At 42.5% G+C, this 24,666-nt stretch overlaps 1 protein-coding gene across 1 annotated transcript; it reads left to right on the top strand.

Moving 5' to 3' along the window:
• Window positions 1-3,989: 3,989 nt before the first annotated feature.
• On the top strand, window positions 3,990-23,715 carry wnt9a (wingless-type MMTV integration site family, member 9A). The gene is made up of 4 exons (XM_067253926.1): window positions 3,990-4,096; window positions 17,065-17,324; window positions 17,453-17,715; window positions 19,753-23,715. The coding sequence occupies exons 1-4, from the start codon at window positions 4,005-4,007 to the stop codon at window positions 20,236-20,238; spliced, it is 1,101 nt and encodes a 366-aa protein (XP_067110027.1). The 5' UTR covers window positions 3,990-4,004; the 3' UTR covers window positions 20,239-23,715.
• Window positions 23,716-24,666: the final 951 nt, after the last annotated feature.

The following is a 24,666-nucleotide window of genomic DNA, read 5'->3' as shown; positions in this document are numbered from 1 at the left end:
GAGCACAGTAGTTATGTCTAATCAAAAATGACCATTGCTGGGAAAGGTTTTACTTTACTGGAGAAACTGAATGAACGTGGGTGTCTTGGAAAGAGTTTTGACCAAAGGCAAATAGAGGTTTGTCACTCTGTACACATAGTATGCAGGGTGGTGTCAGGTTCCTCAGCAACCAATGTGCTGATCATAATTTTGTGGTGTTGGTGTATAGTTGAAAACCTGGAGATTAATATACAGTTCATATTAGGACTGTGAAGAATGTTATATCCATTACTGATTGAATCAGACTGTGCATGCTGTTTGTAAACCAAGTTTACTGGTACAAGGCCCTAGACTATCGCCATGGGGGATATGGCCCCTTGACCAGAACACATTAGCAAATATTGAGATGTTTCATGCTTGAAAAGTATGTTTTTGTCAATGAGTCTTGTCCTACTTCTCCCATGCCCATTCGATCCCTGAAATACTCCAGCTCCTTATTGGAGGTGCGTCCATAGCAAGATCCCAACTTAAACAGAAGCTTTCAAGAACGAACATGCCACTACATGCACACATGCAATTTGGCTCAAGAATGTCATAACATTTCACTAGAAAATGTGCATGGACCATAGGTTACATGCCACAAATGAAGTCTTGGTTTTAAATTCCACTAGGACATTCTTTCACACCAGAGAGCTCCCTCTAATAATTTGTAACTCCAGCTACCTGTACCAATATGTAAAACCAGAGCTATTGACCAATGCACACTTGCAAAGTTTGCTAAGCTATAGATATAATTTTAAGATACAGTACTACTAAACACTTGAACATAGTATAAAAGAGAACTGAAAACTATATCTATTTCTTGTCCACATGAACCGAATCCATACCCCACTTACATGAAAGTAGCAAGAATATTGGTCATGGTATTCCATAATTTCAATAATTTCAAGACAGACAATGAACTAGGCCATATAAAGTTATTCCCCTCCCTCTCAAACACCTTATTCCCAATCCATTTGTTGCATGGCTTGGTGAGCTCTGTCAATTAGGTGGCACTCTGGGACACAAAAGTGGTTGCATGTCAATGTACTGTGGTTTCCAAGCAGAACAGTATCCCTCTCTGCCTTTTCCGAGAGGGACTTGTCCTGAAAACTGCACATGGTGCGCCTGACGCCTGAAACAGCAGAGCGGGGCAGACGCACCGTCAGCCTCCAAACCCAAGCCACAAATGATGTCTGGACCGTGGAAAAGATCATGTGGCTCTGCAACGGAGCAAGGCTGGTGAGAATGAGGAGGTTGGCGGTGGCAGGGCTGAGATTGGACGGATACGATTTACATTCCTCTCCAGGGATGTGATATCAAGACAAGGTCAAAGTAAGGCTAGTACCACAGAGGCTAACAGCAGCAGTTGTAGTAGTAGTAGTATAGTGGTGCCCTATTTTCGGTTTTTCTTCTTGATACACTGGTTCCTGTCAGGTGACACACCAAGGTGGCTGTCCTAACCAGTGTTTCAATCTCCAAAGCCCAAGAGTCGGTCCTCTTGACAAACAACTTGAAAGCATAACCGTGTAGGTACTCTGTTTAAAGTCTACAGTATGTTGAGAAATATTGGGGGGCGGCATTGGCAAACGTTTGCCTCTGCTGAAGGAAATACCTAGAACTCCATCAACATCCTACAGCACATTCCATCTCATTTGAATAGTCTGTGTTCAGAAGAGCTCCTAACCTCAATGCCCAAAGGAACCTCATTGTAATTGCAAAGAAATGTTACACTGCAGGCTAACTGCTAATCCTGTCTGAGTATTCTAGTCACACTATGAGTTGAACAGGGTTGACTTAACAAAAAGGCAAGGCTGCCTATCTGCTTTGAGAAAGAAAGAGCGAGTGAGTGGTGTTGAGGAACAAAATGTTTTGTGTACATGTGTGTGTGTGTGTGTATATGTGTGTGTGCGTGTGGAGGGGAGCGAGAGAGAGGGGGGATAGGGTACACTTGACAGCCATCAGAGATTAGTGTCCCATTACCAGACTAATGAGGTACCACCAACATGTACATGAGACAACCCCCCATTCCAACAGAACCCTGTATTTCTTTGTAAGGCGTGGGGACAAGGCTTGTTTTCTTGCTGGACGCCTAGCGTAAGGGGAATTGAGGGGGAACGTTTAAGATTGGGTGTGGAAATCAATTATCCCACTCACCAGACATGTAGGACCAGTAGGTATTGCTGGGATTAGTGTCCATTCCTGTCATGTACTGACAACCCCTCTAGCTGATCTCTTTTAAACCAGGTGTTATTAAGCAGCAAGGCTCTGCTTGGGCCTCCATCCACACTCACTGCACTTTTAGAATTGACTGACAAATGTGAAGGCCTACTGTAACCCTGTAAAATACATTCCTCTGCTTTCAAGTAGATACCTGTGTGGATTAGTTCCAATATTAGGCTCAGTGTGAGCAGGTAAGCACTGTTGAAAAGATCTTATGAGACACTGGGAGGCCTTCAGTGAGAAGATAGTGTCTTATACAGCACAGAAGAGATCTTACACATGAAAAGATGTATGGGTTCCTGTCTCAGGCATGGCTTTTATCAGCTTGTTCACTCACCGTATCCATCCACCGTTAGTGGTGCTGTCTTGCACAACTGGCCACACAGTCAACAGAAACTTGGCTCGGAGCGCTCGCAGGCCCATCTGGTGATGCTGCTGTGATCTGAGTGATGAATGAGTGGATATTGTTTAATATTGGAAATGAATAGACCTCTTGGATGAATCTGGCAACAGGGTTTCGCAGGTGTATCACATGATACTCATGTCCTTTTCCAGGCTGCAATACCTGTCTTGCACTCTTTGCACTCCAGACAGAAGTTAACATGTCAGAAGCTGATGTGTGGGGACTGCATATCATTTGCATTCAATTGTTTTAAAAATGCCCAGTGTTCATTTCTTTAATGGGCCATGAACACACAGTGCCATTAATCGATAACTGTCCATTTTTTTTTAAATCTCTGGTCTCATGAATTTGCAGGAAATATGCATACATTTTTTACAACTCCATAATAGTCTTGCATCTTCAATGTCTGAAATTAACATATACTACTTTGTTGTGCGAATAACTAGGCACTCATGTATTGTTCTTTTACACTATCAAATAAATCTAACATATTAAAATAATATAGTATTTTGGGAATGTGTTTGCCAAAGGGTTCAAAACTTGCCAGGAGGCTCAGTGCTCTGATGATTTATTGCATTAAATGTGATTTTTGATGCTGTGACTAAATGTTTCTTCTTCTGTTCTTGCAAAACAGCCTTAAGACAGCCTACATCTGCTGACAATCCACAATATTTGTTGTAGCTAACAACGCATTAAGCCAGAACTTGCTTCAGTGCTTATGGTTGTTCTGTTGCTCTAATGTAAACACAATAAAAGCCACCTCTGATTTAACAGGACTGTCTCCAATAAATACATTGATAGAATAATTAAATTAACTTCAAGTATAGACTGATATGATGCTTTCGTTTTTGTTCAAATAGCAACTATGACATACACTATAGTGCTGGGCACTCATTTCAGTGGGAGTCATTTAGCATGGGTAATGACTTCATGGAACATTTCCCAATAGAGGGGTTAAGCTCATACATGTCAATCACGTGTTGTTGAAAAGATTACAGCAACTCATAATTAATCTAGAGAGTTGATATTCTCAGAAAAGAGGTTCAACTATAAGGAGTTGTAGTGTGTGCGTGTGTAATAAATCAGTTTGGAGCAGTTGCCATAGGATATAAGAAAGAGACAACAAGTTACTCACTCATTCGTTTATGAAACAGTTTTACACAAACTATTAGTTTATGGAATAACCTATAGTTTTTTTCTATTTCAATCTCTCTCCCTCTCTCCCTTTCCCTCACACTCTCCCTCCGCTAATGGGAGGAGCGCAGAATTCTCTCTGTATAAGAAGTGACGACCGTTCAACAAGGGATTTTACACAGCTACTCAGGAGAAACGAAATGATCTGCCCTGGAGCCGCAGCAAAATGCTGGATGGACACCTACTCCTGGGATGGTTATCGTTCACAGTTATAGTGTACCTTCTCAACTTGCCGGGACCGACAACAGCTTATTTCGGGTAGGCACTGGATTTTAACCACATACACATGGTCATGTTAGTAAATAAATTGAGCAAGACGGTATAAATGATTATTAAACGTTGTGGCATATATATTTCATGTTCTTATTATAACGAATTCATTGCCTGCTGCAAAATAATCTACAGTTCATTCAACGATATAACTTTTGGTTTGCACATTGCCTATGGCATCCTGTAGATTGGGCAACAATATTCACATATATGTAGTCTTTTAGAACGATATTATATTAGGTATAAACACGTGCACTAGCTATAGCTATAAAAGACTATAGTATTTTAACGAAAGATGCAGCCCCTAGCCTTCTGAATACGAACTGTGTAGCGCTGTGGACCTCAGCGGGTGGTAGTAACAGGTTGATAAAGACTATTCCGCAACATTAAAACAGCTGATTAAATGTGACCAGTAAAATAGGCAACCAGTTTACTGGCGATTCACATGTATGATGAAGGATCATATGAATACTGTTGACTTGATAGCCTAAACACATGGTAATATTCAGTCTTTGAAAAGTATGACAATATCAATTTATTAAACTTGTACGTAGTCCCCTGACAGGTAAACACGGAAAATTACACCAGAGGTGACTTGGCATGTTTGAATCATTGAGTTGTGCGATTATTTTGTCGAAACACTTGTAACATCATACAGTAAGTCGGCTCAGAAAACTGACATGGAGCTAAAGGTGAGTGTAGCTTTAGTCTGAACAGCTGGTAACAATAAAGCAATCGTAGCTCACTGAACTGGTGGCCGAAACGTCTGCTTAGCTTGCACAGAAAATTCCCCATCCAGCATAAACATAGGACAGGGAATTCTGGCGTAGACTTTGACGCTCCCACTAAGTTTAAAAACAGTTTTAACACATGTGTAAGAATTTATCCAGAATTTACGGTTTTCCAATCATATCAGTAATATCTCGTCAACATCTGTAGTTCAGTGTATAATATAGTGGACATGAGGTTACGTTTCAAAGAAAGTAATTCCAAGGGAACGCCTGAGTTTTTAGGTGTAGTCCATATGACCTCCACCTCAGGGTAACAGGCTTTACTTTTTCATTTCCACAGGAATCCTTCCATTTTTTTATTGACTCAGTAATGATTACATTTTATTGTAAACCTTTCAATGGACAGATAAAGTTAAAGATAAAGTACTTAAGTTTTAACAACATTTAACAAATCAAGTAGCTTTCTCCAGACATGGTATAGCTTTGGAATGCAATTACAGAGGACTCCTTACCAGCATGTGGTTTATATATCACTGATCTGTGCAAAGATGGTCATAGTATTTCTCAGTGGGACTTGCAAAAGTATAGTTCAGGTCCAGTCAGGGTCTGAGCTGGTTGCAATCAAACAACACTTTGGTTTGTAAAAACAAAATTATGCCATTCTGAATTGGAGGTTTGTTATACGGACAAAAAAACACAATGAAATAGATAATTGTGTTTGTTGACACCTGCTGTAGTTCCAGTAGAGGCCGGTAAGGGGATCTGTGTGGCTGTGAGCTGCAGGAGTATTAGGTGATAAGGCCATTGTTAGCTGTGAATCTGTGGGGGAACTCAGGGAGTGCCCCCCTAGGACCTGTTGCACATTATGAAGCTGTAAACTGCTTTATTAGACCTTAGGGATCGTTGAATTGGGTCTAGTCTTCTCAGATCTCATATAAGGAAACAAATAAATTAGGAACAACCGGACAAAGCAACAAAGGGTGGAAGCACTTATTGGACAGGATTACAACATCTTCACATTCTCGATAACGATCATGTTAGTTATGCCAGAAATCTTTTTTGATGACTTGGAGCGTCCATTACAGGCCTAATGTGTCACCTCTCTGAAGTTAATCTCCTCTGGGATGTTGGGGAAACTCAGTCACTCTAAATCAGTTTTAGTTTTAGTACTCAGATGATATCTCAATATACAAGCCTATTTGGACAGAAATGTGACTGTTTTATTGAGAATATGTTTCTTTTGGAGCTGTGCAATATTGCTCTCATCTTCAGTCATAGACACATAGTTCAGCCTAATTATCTAACCAAACTGCCCTCGGCCCACATAACCTACTGTTCCAACTTGTATGTATTGAGGATGACATGCCAAATTGGCTCTCTCCTAGACTCTAATGGTAATGTATATTTACTTATTCAGTCAGTGAGCACTTGTTTTCTCTTCTCCTAGTCAATCTGGTCTCTATCTGCGGTCTCTGAAGTGCAATGAGACATATGGTATTACGATACCTTGCGTTATAATTCCATGACCCTAGAAGAGGAGAATATGAATGAGTGTCAGTGAATGATTTAGCCCTGTAGCCAAGGAACATGAGACAAGCTGAAAGACCCAGGACCAGGTGACATAGATACACATGCAAAATGTTAGCTGCCCCAAAGCTAACTTCCCAGAAACCTGACACTTCTGACACTGCAAGCACACAGCCCAGCATGACACTGAGTGGAGTATACACTAACACAAACTTGTTTAAATAAATACATGTCATGAGCACAAGGCTTTGCTGGGCTTCCTGGGTACTGATTTACTCAAAATAAAGGGTCAATGTTGCATACTCAATTTCCAGTGTGCAGTGGAGCGCAAGTGTAACATAAACACCATCCCTGTTGGCCATAGTTTGCGCAGAAGAGGGCGGGGTGGGATTCCTAGCGTAGTCAAGCACCCGCTCAAATTGTCATCCTTTGCCACAAGAATGTTAGTAGTCTTTTTACCTTCCTTCAGCCTGTTGTGGCAGGTGCTGGTCCTCAACCAAATCCAGTATCATTAGGTTTACAGTTGGGAATGATCATTTTGTGCATTCTTAAGATCAGTGCATTCACCCTATGAGAGTTTTTGTTATCGTCCTAAAGAACTGCCACTAAATGTCTTTCAGGGTTCACCTTGAGGAGTTTCAGGAATTTGTTAAAGAGAGTTTCATTCATTTAAATTGGAACTGTGGTACTTGGAAGCCTCATTCGGGGGCCTTGTAAACTGTGATGCATGCCAGCCCAAACATTGAGTCAGAAAGTGTTTGTTGTCTTGTTCATGCGCTATATAGGAAACTAACCACAGCCATGCAATGGTGTTCAACCAGTTACTTAAGCGTCTGTCGTTAACCTTGTACCTGTTATTGTAATGACAGCCCTATCAGGGATATAGCACATTCATAGTATATCCTACATATACAGTCTAAATATGTAATAGAAAGCTTGAAATAATGTGTGCTCTCTCTTAATAGGATATTGTTTTCCAGAGGTAAGCATTGCAATAAAGATGAGAGACTTTCAGATGTTTAGGAGATCCCCTCTCCCCTTCAGAATGAGATGCAGAGATGAAACAAGAGATAGGGCCTAACTGTAGGGGCATCCATGTAAACATTTCCCCTGGCTCTGTCTCACCGACACACAGTCCCCCCCAGCCCCCCCCTCTCTGTCCCCTCCCTTACCCCTCACCCCTCCACCCTTCCACCCGTCACCCCACCACTGACACCCCTGACCCCCGCGCGCGTGCCCCATGTGCGTGCTGCGATCCCTGCCGCAGTTTGGCTTGTGGGGGGAGACGCAGGGTGATTACCGCTCATTAGGGGAGGAGAAGGCGGTGTGGGCTCAGGCTGGCGTTGCCTGGCAGACAGTGGTGGCGGGTGTCTCATTATGAGGCTTTAAGCGCTGATTAGCCCTGACGCGCAGGCAGGGCGGGGAAAGCGGAGGATAGAGGGATTTCCCAACTTCAGAGGATATCCTGTGGCTAGAGCCACACCTCAGAGGGTATCACTTTACAGCGAGCCAAGAAGATAGGATTCTCTCAGTGCTGGTGGTGATCTTGTAGCTGGGTGAGATCACGCTAACCTGAGGGCTTAGATAGAAGGCTATATGCCCTTTGTGAGAGCTTGCTTTGTTTTTCTTTGTGTTTCCGTCCTGATATATTTGGCTTGGTTTTCAACTCGAGCTTTGGGGTTTTTGGTGTGAATGTACTCCTATCATCGTGTGAAAAGCATGCTGTACTCCGATACTCCACAGGGGGGGGCAGTCTCATGTAGGAGTGTGGGATGGTTCTCAATCAGCACTTTCTGCTCCCTTTGTGTAACTCAAGGAGAGTGGGAAATGAAATGTAAAAACAGCCAAATCTAAAGGCAGCGGCACTGTGTAAATACAATCCAAGAAGAAATGTGTATGCCTAGTTGTGGTCAAAGTGGATTTTAAGTACAAAATGTCTTTGATCAACATGTATGTTTGATTTCTTTCAACTTAATCTAACAGAGCCTTCTATGAAAATAATTAGAGTTATTCACAAATGAATCCTTGAGTTTTAGGACAGTCAACCTTCAAACATAGTCTCTCTACCAAAATGTTTGTCAGATTAGCAAGACCGTTATCTGTTTTTAGAGTTAAGCCATTTAAAGTAATTTAGCATTTGGTAGACACCTTGGTTGTGATGGTTTTTGTGGTGTGTGTAGTAGCCTGCCATTGGATTCGTACTATATAATGATATGGTTGTACTGTATATCTTGAAGATTACATGGTGTTATTGCATTTGGGAAGGTCTTTAAAATGTGTTTGGCCCACTCACATCCGAAGGGCTGAAGGTTCTGCTATAGTGAGATTGCTGGAGTGACCACAGTAAAGACACATTTGCTTTAAAAAGAGGGCGGCTCCTCTCCAATCCTATCCGTCAGCTGTGCATTTCATGGGTGGATAGCCGGCAGATATGGAAAAGAAAGTATCATTGCTGAGAAGGTACACATATGATGTTCTTCACAGATGGGTCTCTGGGCATGGGCGATTTACAAAACAGGAGAGCCAATATAGACTCATGATCCTTTTTGTGGTCAAGGATTGATGAGATGATGTTCATTAGTGGGATCGACAAGTCGTTTGTAGTCCGTCCTGAACCGCAGGGCTGGTTTTCTGTGCCCTGGGCTGTGGGAAAATTGGAGAAATGGCACTTGTCTCAAGCCAAGATTAGCAGATGGAGAAATGCTGGCTTTGGAGTTTGGCCCCTCAGAAGTCAGCTCTGTACCTCATGTCTCCTTCCTGGGTCACGATAGGTCAGAGGTCAGATGCAGTGAGACGCCATAGAAAGCTCAGCCCAGCTTAGTGTCACATTGAATCGCAGCATACAGTATCAGGGGGCTTTTAGGACTGCGTCCAACTAAGTATGCACTCCTACAACATACTCCTACAAGTATACATGAATGTTTAACAAATAAATTCCCCATGATAGATGCACATGATCGTTGTGATTGTTTACTAGCCACAGTAGTCCATTATTCTTATCACTTAAGACTATTGTGTGTCATAACACCATCAGGCTCTTATATGTGAAGGATTTTACTATGTGTGTGTGTATACAGTAAAAGTGGAATAAAGCTTTTTCTTTCAAGCCTTGTTTTTCAATACTCATTTGTGCTTATACTTTTGGCCTATGGAAAGATTCACCATTAAGAACATAAAGTCTTCTCATGTCAGGAAAGTTCAATGCTAATTACCTATTGTTGTAAACTACAAGTACAATGATGGCCATAAATCATTTGGTTATTGGATATTAAAGAACTATACATTTTTGGTTCAGCTTGAGGATAACGAGAACCTTAATATCTGATTGACTGCAGGGGGACATTTGTAAGATGAGCCAAAGAACCATTCCTAATGTTGTATCTGAGAGTTACTGTACCTTTACATAACCCAGTGGGCAGCTACAGCCCTGTAGTTAATCATCCCATTCATATTGACCTCAGACGGCAAACAATATACCACCCTTTGTGTCTGTCCAGCTCCGATATTGAATTCCACTTTCTCTTGGCCCTTCAGCATTTCCTTTTCAGTTCCCTGGGAAGAAAACCTTGTAATCTCTCAGTAGCAACAGTAAATAACCGTTAATAATATGCCTGAACTCAGCTTCTTGCATTTGCGGATGCATGGGTGAAAACAGCTACTGTTATTTGGACAGTGGTTTGACAATGACATGTTCGGCTTACCCACAAAAGTGCATTTTGCTCACTGTAAAACAAGTGAATGGAAAGAGAGTATTAATGTTGTGCTACAAATCTCTAGTCTGGATACTGAAACACTTGCTTCGATAAGAGCGCCAGTGCTCTCTATCCAAACAAATAACGGTGGTCTGATTCTCGTGTCAACATGTGCAAACCGGCGAGTAGGAGTGCCTGAATGTGTTTAGTGCGTCCGTGTGCTGGTACAGGGGTGCTCTGTGCCATGGCGTAGGGTAGGACAGGGGAGTCATGCGGACACTGTTGCACGCCCAATCTGTGCCAGTCACACAGTGACTACAACTGAGCTGCTGACCCTGGAAGGCTTGAGTTCTCACATAGCAGTTAAACCTCTTACCCGGCTCCCTGCTCCCATTCCTAAACCCAGGTCCTGTACTTCTGAAGCTCAACTCGAGCAGGCTGCATTGAGCGACACGGCACGTTTAGACATAGCCGACCGTTTAGCTGAGGGAAACTTCATAGGTGAAATAATGAAACGAAATGAGACAGAATGGCAGTCGTTGAAACTATTTGAAAAGACTAAAAGACTTTGTACTTGACATACATAAGGCAGACTGCACTTCAACGTAGACAGAACTCTGGCAAAGTGAACCTGTGAGCGTGGGAATCCTGACGTGTTTTACAGGAAACCGGTTGCAAAGGACCAGAGGGGACAGGGATGACCTCATGGTTGGTCACATCCTGTCTCTGTCAGCTGTTGGAGATAGGGGGGACTTTCCTCAGTGAACAGGACTGTACAGTGTTTGCAGCCCATGCATCATATCCTTACTATGTGGGGAGTTTCATCGCTCCAATAATAATGACCGACTGAGCTGCTGGCATTACCGTGTTGTTCACCGAGTTACTGTGCTGTGTAAGTCACAGCTTGTTAGAGGTAGTCATATCACTCAGTGCTTTCGACTAACGGCTAATCTTAGCTTTGCCTCCTGCATAACCTTTCACTCTTTCCCCTATTTATGGCTTAAATTACATGCATAATGAACAGTGTCACCGCAAGTGATGAAAGATGTCCCTATTTTCAACAGGGTGTAGCACAGGCCTTTTCAACCCCCAACCTCCAATACCCATCTACAATGGGCCAGAGACTCCCTCTTCCAGAAAGTCATTTGAGACTGAACCATTGGTTTGTCCAATTATTCAGCTCTCAGTCAGTTGTAGTGGCGAGGCAGCCACTAGTTTCAGACAGGGCTACATACAGAATACCACACTCACATTCCTCTCTCCCCTGGCAGGGCTTGGCCTGTTACAGCAGATGGGCAGGGTGGTCTGAGTTTCATCCAACATTTCTGGGTCCCTTTTTTTTCTTCTTCCCGAAGGGAGAAGTGGAGTGTACGATGAAACAGGGAATGGAAGGAGAGAAGGGAACACACACACACACACTCGGGATTAGCGCTAGATCAAACCGTGGTTATATTTTCTAGATCTTCGCGCTTTCATCCTAATAATACCAGCATTGGGTTTGGTCTTGACTTGATTTTCTAAGGTGAGAGTGGTGGTTTGTTCCTCCAACAAAGGGGAAAGGTAAACCATCGATGGTTGTGTTGCTGGAACACTTGCCAAAGACCCTCTGTTCAGATAGCTGCCATTGTTCAAGGCTAGCTGCCTTTGTAGACAGCGTTGGTTTTCTCTGGGTACAGCCTTTGTTTTGAGCCAACAGCTGGAGGGAATGGAAAGCATTTGTTAAAAGCAATTACATTTACATTTATTCATTTAGCAGACGCTTTTATCCAAAGCGACTTCCAAAAGAGAGCTTTACAAAAAGGGCATAGGTCAATGATCATAAACAACGAGATAGCCCCAAACATTGCGGGGCTATGGGGGGAGGGGATAGGGGGAGTACTGCCCTATGAGGGCTGGGGTTGGGGGGGCTGATCCAAGAGACATCAGACCTAAAAACCAGCAAGTCCAGACTGATTGCAAAAGAGTCTTTGTTTTGTGCTTGCTGTATGGGGTGGGAATACAATAGAAGGGGACACACAATACTGTGTTTGTGAGGAAGGCTGAAAGAAGACCTGTTGATAACAAATATAAATTAGACAATCAAAAAGAACCTACAGTTTGTAACAGATAAGTGACTTTGGCACATTCTGCTGAAACGGTTGCTGACCAGTACATGCAACAACAACAGAAACACAAAGAAAAGGCTAAGATGTGACGATAGGATGAGAGTGATTGTTGATTGTTTTCACATTCATTGATCCATACCACTACATCATGCCAAGGGAACCAAAGGAAACAAAGGAATTGAACAAGTTCAAAATGGGGATAGCTGTGGCTCCTTCCTGTATTTAACAGGAAGTCACAGAAGTGCTGCATGTGCTACAGTCAGATCCACCAGCTTGCTGCACTGAGTTGTGCCATATGGCCCATCAGGCCCTTGTCACTGAGTAAATCACAGCTGCCTAACTGGCACACCGGTGTTACAGAGCATGCATCAATACTACAGTTGCTTGCATGCACATCCAACGATTGCATATTCACTTACGCTATCAATTTTGCTTGAAGGATGAAGTGGTACAATCAGCATTCCCAGTGTTGGCTGCAACTACCTTGGCCTTGCACAGAGTGACCCTCAGCCGTTCATAAAGCCCCAATGAAGAATGACTTGTGGCTCTTTAAAATGTTGCAGCACCTGGGGTCATGGTAGGGACTCTGTAACAAAGCCAGGGGAGTGATGACGGCAACGTTTATTGGGAATAAATGATTTCCTCCTGGGACTGGCTCAGAGACTCTGCAGTACGTAATGAGCCATTTTCACTCAGCGAGTGCGTCGGAAAATGTATATATAGTAAATGTCGCGGGCAATGAGAGGTGTTGACAGGTAGAGAGAAAGAACTAAACAAACTCCTCCACTACTCTGTGAAAGGCTGGAGAGCAGGCAACGAAAGAGATTAGCCTTGAATGAGGGCTGCTGATGCCTGTGAGGAGTGTGTGAGTGAGTGAGTGTGTGTGTGGAAAAAAGCAAAGCTGAGCAAACAGCAGCAAGAATCCCACCTCACGTAGGATAATAGTGAACTTTATTATGTCTCTGTTGGTGTTATGTTCCATGTGTGTTGCTGTGCCAACACCTCAAACAAAAACAGCCTCAGAAAATGGTTCGTGATATGAAAACAGAAGCTTACATGCTCTTACATTCTAATATGTAGCCTAGCAATAGCTTGCAGCACTTTCCCCTACTCCCTGCATTGTAAACATGTACACACTGGATCTCAACTGGGCTTATAAAGGCCACAGTGGCTAGGACATGGTGGTTTGGTTTCTACTAGAAAATATAGTAGGCTAATCAGAGTAATGACTGTCAAACCAACAGGATGAATTTCAGCTACTGCAAGGCCTTGTCTGCTACAGTCATGATTCTACAGGCATCCAATGGTCTGGTCTGGTCTCTAAGCGAGTTGAATGAGTTCGCTCTGCCGCAAAGAACAGCCTTCCCCTTACACTTTGCTGGGGGAGAGAGAGTGAGAGAGAGATAGAGAAGGATGAGTCCAGACGTTGTGAGTAAAGGATACTGGTATGTTATGACTATGATTATCTGGTCATTAGCGATTTGGTTCGTTTTTAAACTTCAGACTTCAGACCTAGTCTAAAGGCAAACTGAGTCCAATTTCTTACTGTCACTGGGCTTCATCTCAGGTCCACTGACTTTCAAATAGCCGTGACCACTGGGTGGAACAACGCTTTATCCCCTGGTAGGGTCGTGATTCTTGAGTGTTTTATTTCAACTGACCCCCCAACTGAGTACAGACAATCAATCAGTTAACCGTGAAGATACAGTTTTGTAAAAAAAATAAAAAACGACACAAAACTTTTGAAATGAACTATGTTTTACAACCTCATACAGGTAGCCTCCAAACAGCTTCTGTAAGCATAGGAAATGCATTACAACCGGGAAAATGATATTAAAGCACATCTGTGATAACGTTTGACTGTTCACCAGTCTGCCACAGAGCGGAAACATAGAAGACACGAATGAGCCCCGGTAGCTTCTTCTCTTGAGACATGAAGCGTTTCTCCATTCTCCTACATCTCTCCCATCAACGCTTTACCCCCAAGTTTTCTTAGTAACAAAAAAAAAACTTTGTGTGGAAGTCCCAACAGCAGTGACTGAGAGACTAACATTGTCTCTAGTAATCGTGCAGGCCTTGGTAGTCTTTGTGTGTCAGACAGACAAGACATCATAAAGACAGACAGACAGCATGAAGACAGATGCTTTTGAGGATTGGGATTTCATTGGCACCTTTTGTTTTGGTAGTGGCAGGAGGCATAGGATATAACAATGTCTGTGACTTGGCAGTGTCAGTCTCAGGGCCTAATGGGCACCAACTAAAGAAAACACGTGTCATCTTTATAGTATTGAAAGATGCCTCTCTATTGGATCTGATAAGTGTGGTTAATGTTCATAAAACCACACAAGTCAGAGTGCATTTTTTCACAATGTTTTAGAATGTGACTTATTATAATGTATTAATGTATATATATATATATATTACCTATTGTTTTTGTCAAAATGCAATGTGGGAAGTTACCTTCTGATGCCATCATTCAAACGTTGAACCTCAGCCCACTGCAGAGATGTGGTGGAACGGCCCACCGTACTTCTTGACTTAATGCCAGATCAACCAGTATACTAAAGTCTGTTACTTACTGTCCTCTAGCTGTTTTAGCCTTGAACTGTAATCTGCATCAGTATATGGTTGAATGTATGTACTATTCAGTGGACCACGGTCTGTTTCAATCCAAACTGACATTGTATGTACCAACTCCCTGCAGCCTTTTTTTAAAGAACCATTTTTGTCAAGCCACAGCTTGCCAGGGTTCCATTTGAAAATCAGTCATCAGACAAGTTGAGAAAGGCAAACATGTCCAAGAAAAAAAGAAGAACCATTTGACCTGATCTGAATACATATTTCAAAGAATGCCCTCTAGCACACTTTTACACAGTTTCGATCACCCTCTGCATGGCATCGCGTATCTGTGATTTGTGTGGTATAAGCAATGAAAGCTACATGTGTCATTAGTCAGGCAGTGAGTGTGTCAGTATCAGTATTGTGCATGGAGCCCATATCCAGCTGCCTTCTTTAAACACTCCAAGGGAAACACTTCACGATTGCTTTTTAAACGTTTTTGAAAGATGTCTCTGTAACTGACCTCTTCGGAATGACCTCTTCATCCACACTGTCGGCGTCAGAGAGTTGACGAAAGCATGACATAGACAAATTATGTCGTCGGTGATCATGATCATGTGGCACCAATTACCAGAGGAATATACAGTAATTATCCTGAGGTGCAGTTTATCAACACTACTGACACCCAGGCTATAACACAATATAAGTTGAACTGAAAGATTGTTCTGTGGTAGAGTACTGAATCATTTTCTCTTGCAAGTCACTCAGTTACGGTCCTGAACAGGAACCCTTATATATAACAATGACTTAGATGCTTTTGGTTTTATTGTCATACAGTTCAAATCTCCGTAAAGTGTGAACTGGATGGTCTTAATTATGCATTGAAGCATCTGCCATCGTCAGAGATATCTTGTGGTCTTGTCCACAACAGCTTAACTAGTGTAACACCCCAAAACCTTAATTTGGAAGATCTGCAATAGCAATAAACTGTGGCTTTTGAAGACATTTTTTTGGACCTGAAGTTCCAGACAGTGAAATGCTGTAGCCTATGTCAACGTTTTGATGCCAGAGGCTTGGGAAAGGTAAAGTTTTATACTGCAAATTATTTTTGACAATGTTTGTCCATTGTTGATGTTTGTTGTCAGGACAACCTGATCAAGTATAGTAGGTATCAATATTAGGGGACAAAAGTGACATTTAAAGGCATCTTTTTTTCTTACATTTTTTCTGTAATGGCATATGTGCCTTTGGAATCAAGTGTTTGTGAGTTCTGTAAATCCATTTATTCCTCAGTTTGACTTTAACAGTGTAAAAGAGGCCCAGAAATTGCACATAATGAACAACTACCCTGCCAATCCTGTCAGTTGGTGTGACCAAAATGGTCGCAAGCTGACAGTCATGTCCCCTTGTGTGTGTTTTGCGAAAGTAATGCTCTGCTTTCTCCATTGTAACCTCAGAACGCTGGTCATTGGTTTTGCCAGCTATGTGGCAGACTCCGCGAGCGTGTTTTATATACGCCTCCTTTAAATAAACTGACGAAAGGAGCGCGCCTCCACCACATGTTCTCTACACCATGTTTATAACCAAAGCTCACGCTCATTATATTTTAAATGAATTGTAGCTTTAAGGTACTGAGCACTTTGTATGGGGAATTCTATAATGAGACTGTAAATCCCGCTTTGTTATCATGTTTATATTTGTACAACGCAACAGTGAGTGGCATCCCCCCCCACCCAAGGATATGATATAAATATTAAACCAAGTCTCTGCTGGGTACTGTTCAGCATTCCTGTGGTGTGACTGTCCCGTCTTGTATGGGTCTGTTGTTTTCAAATCTGCCCACCAATACTATGCATTTCACACCCCTTAAACTCCAGGCTAGCTAGTGAGGCAGTGACATGCCCTTGATACCAAGTGAACACAAACCAGCAAAGCAATGAACAGATCCTTTCTTCCATTTTGAATCTGCTGTATACACAGACACGCCTATGCTGGGGGTTGATCTCAATCTCAGCAAATGTTGAATTCCCCTGAACATTAACTACTGAACACGCTATTGACCTTCTGAGATGGCAGCAGAATTCACTTGAACATTAACCAAACAGACCACGTATGCTCCCATGGAACATTTAAGTGCTTTATGGATAGTTAGGATTATTATTAGTCTGTATGTGTTACTTCAGCAAAGGTGTACGTTCTCTGATGTTGGTCCCCCTTGTAACACCTACCCCCCCCCCCCCACCCCTACACACACAACTCTATCCACTCATTGACTTTGAGTGATATCTCCCCACTAACGATGTGTATCTCTGCTATCCATCCACCCCACTGTCCCTCTGCAGATTGACAGGTAATGAACCCCTGTCCATCCTTCCGCTGAGCTCTCACCCGGAGGAGAACGTGGGCAGGGCCCACTACAAGCTGTGTGACCGGCTCAAATTGGAGAAGAAGCAGCGCAGGATGTGCAGACGAGACCCAGGGGTGGCTGAGACGCTGATGGAGGCCATCAGCATGAGCGCCCTGGAGTGCCAGTATCAGTTCCGCTTCGAGAGATGGAACTGCACCCTGGAGGGGCGCCACAGAGCGAACATTCTGAAACGAGGTAGGCGAACGTCTCAACGTTTTGACTGTGGTTTCGTTTTGGGCCGTACATTCAGGTTGAGCTGTTGACCGACGTTTTCCCGCCTGAGGTGTTTTTTTCACGACTATGGTTTCTTCTCAAACTGACAGGCTTCAAGGAGACAGCTTTCCTGTACGCCGTCTCTTCTGCGGGGCTGACCCACGCTATGGCCAAGGCCTGCAGCGCCGGGCGGATGGAGCGCTGCACCTGCGACGAGGCCCCAGACCTGGAGAATCGTAAGGCTTGGCAGTGGGGGGGTTGCGGCGACAACCTGAAATACAGCAACAAGTTTGTCAAGGACTTCCTGGGCAAACGCTCCAACAAGGACCTGCGTGCACGCGTAGACATGCACAACACCAACGTGGGCATGAAGGTGGGTTTTCACACATTTTCTTTTTCCTTTTGTCCGGTATCTGGCCCTGTAGTGGCTGGACTGTGTGTATACTCCTCATGCAGGTGGCTCGTGATGTCCTCCAATGTATTTTCTCAACGTTTGGTCATTCTGGGTTGAATGTTGAACATTCTACTTGACCCAAACCATAGTATTGGTCAGGGTTGATTGGTTGATCGTCATCGTCAGTCCAAGAGACAGCCAAGTGACCATAGCAGTTGTTAAACTGACCATAGTGGAATTCAATGTGACCACAAATAAAAAACAAAGACAGTAAGTTTTATGGGCATTCCAGTGGTCTTCAGGATTCGTTTACCACATGCTGTGGTTCTTAAGCAAATACTATAGATTTTCAAGCATAAGCTTAATAGTAAGATAAAAGCCCAGCCTAAATCTCTTAAATTGACTGCTAAATATGGTCAAATCCAAATACGGTCATTAATCAATGTTTGTTTTTCCCTCTTAAATTAGAGGGATAATTACTTTCGTTTGTGCCTTGGCAAGGCTCTGCAGTTGTTTGTGGTGAGGGAGTTGGGACCTTTTTCATCTTGGAAGTGATTTTAATTGTAAAAACAAAAAGAGGAGAGAATGGTCTTAAACTGTCAAGCCAAAGTAAACTCAAGGTCTGGCATCTGCTTTATTCCGAGTTTCTTCTATTGTAGCCATTTTCATTTTAGTAGGAATATAAATTATTGCAGAAGCACACTTCCTAAATGTTAGCAGACACAAACCTTTCCCCTGAGGCTGATGTGTGCTCTTCCTCTGAGCTTGAGATATATTCCCTCCAGATATTTTATTTGTGATAAAAGATTTACAACACTGTTTTTGTTCATCTTTTTATTTTTTTTGCACATGTAGTGAGGTGTACCACGTTTGGGGTGAAGTCCCATATGAAGCACAAATCTTGGAATGTGCTAGCCTCTGCATCCTCCAACATTTTAAAGCTGACATTTCACATTTTCTTGAACTGCAACTGTGGTGAATATGCACTTCTTATCCATCAATCTGTTTCCCAGTGTGAGAAAGGAACAGTCGAGGCTCTCCAAGCATTCTTTGGAGTATAAGTACTATGGATTTTCACACAAAACCTTTTTACATTGTGGTTGCTTCTAAGCCACACAGGCAAATGAACCATTCCAGCCACAGAGAGTTCAGGCAATGTCACAATGTGTACTATTGACTAGTGTGTGAAGTTCTTGTCCAGCACTGGTATGAGTAAGGAACCTCCTTAGACAGTTTTGAGCTGAAATATATGGTACTGCTGTAGATTACATGTTCCTTTTGACAGAAAATGCCATATAGTTGTCCAGCCTTCCCGTAGGATTTGTTTACTAGCTTGTGTAACCACGGATATTTACTGCAGTTGGCCTAAGAGATCATCCCTGGGTCTTTCTCCTGCGTGTCCATTTGAACAACCCAAGCACAGGGGCTTGTGTGTGGCTGAACCATCTCTCTCTTTCCCATGGACACCTCAATGGGCCTTTTATTCAAAAGAGGGCTCCTCAGCACTCTTATTGTAATAACAGTGATTGACTTTAATCAAACTTCATTATCTGTGGTTATCAATCACTGCTGCCCACCAACAAAGATCCTATAGATGTGTCCATGTTTTCACAGACTGTACCACCCTTTTTAATAAGCCTTGTACATAAGGATACATTGTTGTTCTTTTTAATATAATGTTACTGACAGTTTACCAAATTAGACTGTTAGGCCAGTGATACCACTAAGTAACATCCTTGCGGCTCCTTTGTATGGACCAAATTTCGATGGATTTGATGTTTTGATTAAGGATATGCTTTACATCAAAGAACCCATGATTAGAAAAACCAGACATCTAAAAAAAGAATCCTATGCCTTTCAAGTTATGTTGAAGTCATTTTGTTCCTCTTTGAAATACAGTTTACCACACACAGGTTAGAATATCTGTATTTGTATGCGTTAGTCAGTTGATGTGGACTTATCAGGACGTGTCTTTGATATCCCAACTTCATTTACATGCTGTCTTCTGTCAACCAGGTGATTAAGGCTGGGGTGGAGACGACTTGTAAGTGCCATGGGGTTTCAGGCTCCTGCACGGTCCAGACCTGCTGGAGGCAGCTGTCTCCCTTCCATGAGATCGGTAAGCAGTTAAAACAGCGCTACGAGACGTCCATGAAGGTGGGCAGCTCCACCAACGAGGCCACTGGGGAGGGGGACATTTCCCCTGGCAGAGCCCAGCAGCAGCAGCCCGTGCCGGGCCCCAGCGACCAGATCCCTCGTACCATGGACCTGCTCCACATCGAGGACTCGCCCAGTTTCTGCCGGCCCAGCAAATACTCGCCGGGCACATCGGCACGCAAGTGCTACAAAGACAAGAACTGTGACGCCATCTGCTGTGGGCGGGGCCACAATACCCAGAGCCGAGTGGTGACAAGGCCCTGTCAGTGCCAAGTGCGCTGGTGCTGCTACGTCGAATGCAAGCAGTGCACACAGAGAGAAGAGGTCTACACCTGCAAAGGGTAGTCCCAGGCACAATCCCCCGGCCATCCAAGCTGGTGGAGGGTGGTGGTGGTGTTGGTGATGGTGGGGATGAATGGATCAATGGACGGATGGAGGATGGTTGCTGGTCATTTCGTTCTCGGACGAATGTCTTGCAGAAATGGACAATGGACAGTCGAAGTGGAGAGGAGCCCAACGGAGGAGCCATAAGCACTTTGAGGGATTTCCGGGGTTGTTTCTGACATGCTGTGGCCCCAACTCAAGAGGTTGCAGGAGAGATTGCCCCTGCCAAACAACAGGGTCAGTGTCCCATGCTTTTTGTGGCTGAGTTGCCTTGGAGAGAGACTACCTCCTCCATTCAGCATTCAGTCAGACCTGTCAGTGAGAAAACACAGGGCTTGGCAGCTGTCTCCAGTGAGCATGCTGTTAATGAGGATCCGATACAAGGACAATAATAGCAAAAGACTGGTTTTCAGGCCTTGCCTAAAGTAGTGTGTGTGTTGGCAGAGTGAAAGTGTGCAGGGGGGGGTGGTCAAATGACAACTTCTATGGCAATCAGGACCATACTCTGAAACTGTTAAGAGGACAGGGTGCAAGCTTTATTTTACACGCACATATTTACACTCACACGCAAATGTGTGTATGCATATGTATGTAAATAGATTCAATTGTATTATATTGATATTATACAAGCCACTTATCTGAATATGCTATGACAAACCACTAACCACACAAATGTTTTGTTGTTTGTGTGTTCGCGCTCTTTATTTTTCTGAATTAATTTTGACAAGGCCCTTTGGAACGCAGCACATTTTGTGTTTTTTCTCTCTCGCTGTGGATACAAAATGGACCCTTTGGGACAGATTTTCACAAGGAGAGAACACTTGTTCACTTTTCTTTGTCTCTTTTTACACTTTAGTGAAACTGTTGGTGAATGCAAGAACAGAAAATTTGATCTTTTCAAGCTAATTTAGGCTATTTTTGGCCTTGAGCTACAATGTTCAGGGAATAATCGAAACCACTATACTTATTTGGACTAAAGAAAGAATGAAAAATCAGTGAATCTGTCATCAATTGTTGTTTGAGGAGGGATTGGCCTAGTGTTTAGTCTGCTACCATCCCCATGACAACAGGTAACCACCTGACCAGCAGAGTTTATCTTCCAAAATATTTGACTTGATGCAATCCCCATTAGCTAATGGAGATGCAGTATGGTGTTATTTGTAAAGAATTTAGTTTTCATTGTTGCTTTTGTCTGGCTTTTTGGTGCCTGTCTGATATAAAACATAAAATATTATAATCAAAACTGGAGACCAGAGGAACTGTAGCCCCCTACTATCATATCTTTCTTGCCTCTCTCTCTACATCCACAATTTGATCAAGCCTCATGCAGAAAGTACACATGCTCCGCCCTCGTATTATTGGGTTGCTTAGATTGAACAGCATGGGGCAATAGACTGAAATCTAAGTTGACATGTCTGCAAAACTGTTCAAATGACGAGCAGCAGAGTGGATCTGTGCCAAACTACAGCGCGAGACATCACCCAGAACACCTGCCATATGCAATTGTGTACGACTGTAGCCACCTGGCAAACAATTACTAGCATTACCAATCACATTAACATGTTATTAGATATCCAGCATAGTTCAGCCTTATTTTAGATGGTTGTGAATTAACTACTGAGTGAGGACCCGACATGTATGATAGCCCCATTCACGCACTGAAGCCCGGAAACTTTTCATTTCCCTTAATATTTAAAGTCCTGTATTTATGAATATCTACAGCGCTTTCTTTTTTGTTTGTAAATAAAAATAAATAAAGTACGGTTTATTCTCCTGTGGTATAGGGACAAGAGTGAGGCATATGGATAAATCTCACCGGCAATTGAAAAGGAAATTGGTAGCAAGACAGAGGTTGGACCAAGACATTTAATGCTGGGAAGTCTAGTGGTAGGATATTGTTGATTTGTCGGCTAAGGCTAACCATGACTATGGAGTAATTGCTGCTGTAAACTTGTGATTGTAGGAGGTTGTAATCATCAGTAAGTGAAACCTGAGTGCCAACGTCAGTAGGTCACATGCCAGCTTCCCTCAAAGATGTCCCAGACCTCAACTATGTCCGAAAGACATATTTTGCATGTATTTTAACGGTGACGCTTAAAGAGTCGAAATTGGAATTAAACCACCTACACCGATACAGGAAAATCCTCGCTCTGGGAAGAGAGCCTGGGGGAAGATGTTCGTCCAGAGCAGTTGAATTCCAAACATTTCCAAATGAGGAGGCATGCCAAATAAAGAATGGTCAAAACATATACATAGAACTTTGCACGCTACATGGAAACCATAATGGCTATGCTGAGAGGCCTGTGTCCCAGTTTTTGGTGTGTGTATCCTACACATTTCACTGCCTATGACTGTGGTTCTCTATAGTGGTAATTTATTGAATGGATATCAAATAGTTAACAGTCATGAGAGAAACACATTGTGCACGTTGCGTGTGTTTTGTAGGCTTCATATTGTACATATACACTATATATTTTCAAGACAAAGGACAGCATGATACAACAGTCTGTTTTCAATGTCATTGTCTTAGTCCTCCATAATCTATTTTTGAACCAATAGCTCTGCACTGTTGTCAGTGGATCATGTATACAAATAAATCTATTTTGTAGGAAAAATGAAAATAAAAGAAAGATAAATTATTTTAAAATATATTATGAGCATGTGTTCAGTGTAAATAACGTCAAGTCAGAACTGATTTTTTACCCTTTATTTTTTATTCTGTTCTTTAGGCGCCAATGGGTGTTTGCTTTTTGGGGTTGCAGTGACAAGAGGCAGTGTACACTTTGCTTTTAGGTCATGTCATTTGTTCATATCTAACAATCGCAGTTGTTTTAAGCACAAAGTAAATCCAACTAATTTGATTCCGTTTGACACAAGATGCATTTCTGAAGGTATTTAAAATGGTTCATACTGTAGCTAGCTGAATCTGAAATTTGACATTGCGCAGCCCTGTGCAAATAGTTTGTTGTATTTGTAGATGTGATTTATGGTTTAGAACAATGGTGAGAAACATTGCTGGGTTTGTAGATGGCTGAACGTTTATGTATACTGCTAAACTATAAAGAATGTGATATTGGTGTGTGGATTAATTGATCCTCTGGTCTCTTTTGCCAGGCCTTAAAATAATTTCCCCCCAAAATGAAATTAACAAGGTTTACGTTAACCATGTAAATTTGTTCCAGGATTTGTCCTGTGCCTGTAAATAAACACAACAAACATGTATTGCCCTTTTGTGATGATACTATACCAACAAATATTTGTCTATGTTCACTTATTCATGTCTTATGGGAACCCTAAATTATTTTCCTCTACCTCATGTGTATAGCTTGTCGGTATAAACAGATCACAAATGACTGGTAAGAATGTATTTAAGTTATTTAACATCTTTGTATAACAAAGGCAAGAAAATCTGAAATAATAAAATAATTTTTTAATTACTTAATGTATTTTGTCTCCTATTAGTGTCATACAGTAGGCCTTACCTATCAGTATTGTGCTGAATGCACAGCTAACATTTCAACAACGGAGGGAGCATGATGTTACATCTAGATGCACCTGGGTAACAACTCAATCTTTCATAAAAACAGACACACAGAAACAAAAACGTTCTGGAGCGACACCATCCCAGGCCACACCACAACAAATCCCAAATTAAATCCCATTGATAAATAGAAATAATCTGTGACAAATGTTCTCTATGAGGGTCAGAGGTGAGACACATAGAAGGAAAGGTATACATTTCTGTCATCACAAGGAGAAACTACAGTTGTGTGATGTTAATGAATACTGCACCTTCCATTGGAGAGGGTGGACCTACTGTACTGTGAGGTGATGTCATAGACATGGCAGGTCATGTCTGGAATAATGAGCGGTAATCAGAATCTACTAGAGCTTCCCTTTGGGTGTCCTACTCACAATAGAGACTCGCACACCATCACTGTAGCTAGGACATTATGACATGAAGCAGTTGTTTATCTGACTCATAAGGGGAGCATTTGAAATTGATTACCGGTATCTACCCTGTCTTCTGTCATCTTACAATTTACAGTACATTTGTTATAATATCCTATAACCGCAAAGTCTAACACAATTAGTTTGTATTTCGTTATTATAGGAGATCAATGTAAAACATGTCTTGGTCTTATGCAGTTTGGAAATGTTTGCCAGGCCAGAACTGATAAAATCTCCCTTGTTGAACTGCTATTTTTCCAACCAGCTTCAATTCCCCCACCAGATGTGTAAAGAATTAAGGGAATTTTCTTTCTCAACAACCTAGCAGGCTTCTCATGGCCTCATCGCACAAGCCTGGAAGCCCCACTAATCCAGGAGAAAGAGGCCTGGAGACCTGAGCCTGTGAAAAAGAACCTCACATCAGATTGCGAAAACAAA

This window comes from Osmerus mordax, chromosome 16 (assembly GCF_038355195.1).
Source record: "Osmerus mordax isolate fOsmMor3 chromosome 16, fOsmMor3.pri, whole genome shotgun sequence".
NCBI lineage: Eukaryota > Metazoa > Chordata > Actinopteri > Osmeriformes > Osmeridae > Osmerus > Osmerus mordax.
The sequence above is the reverse complement of the archived record's forward strand: the minus strand, read 5'-3'. Positions and strand labels throughout refer to the sequence as shown.

Excerpts from the sequence above, each read along its gene's own strand:
- wnt9a (XM_067253926.1), top strand. The coding sequence starts at position 4,005 with ATGCTGGATGGACACCTACTCCTGGGATGGTTATCGTTCACAGTTATA. Across the intron at positions 17,325-17,452 it reads AGCGAACATTCTGAAACGAG|GCTTCAAGGAGACAGCTTTC; the intron begins GTAGGCGAACGT and ends TCAAACTGACAG. Across the intron at positions 17,716-19,752 it reads ACACCAACGTGGGCATGAAG|GTGATTAAGGCTGGGGTGGA; the intron begins GTGGGTTTTCAC and ends TCTGTCAACCAG.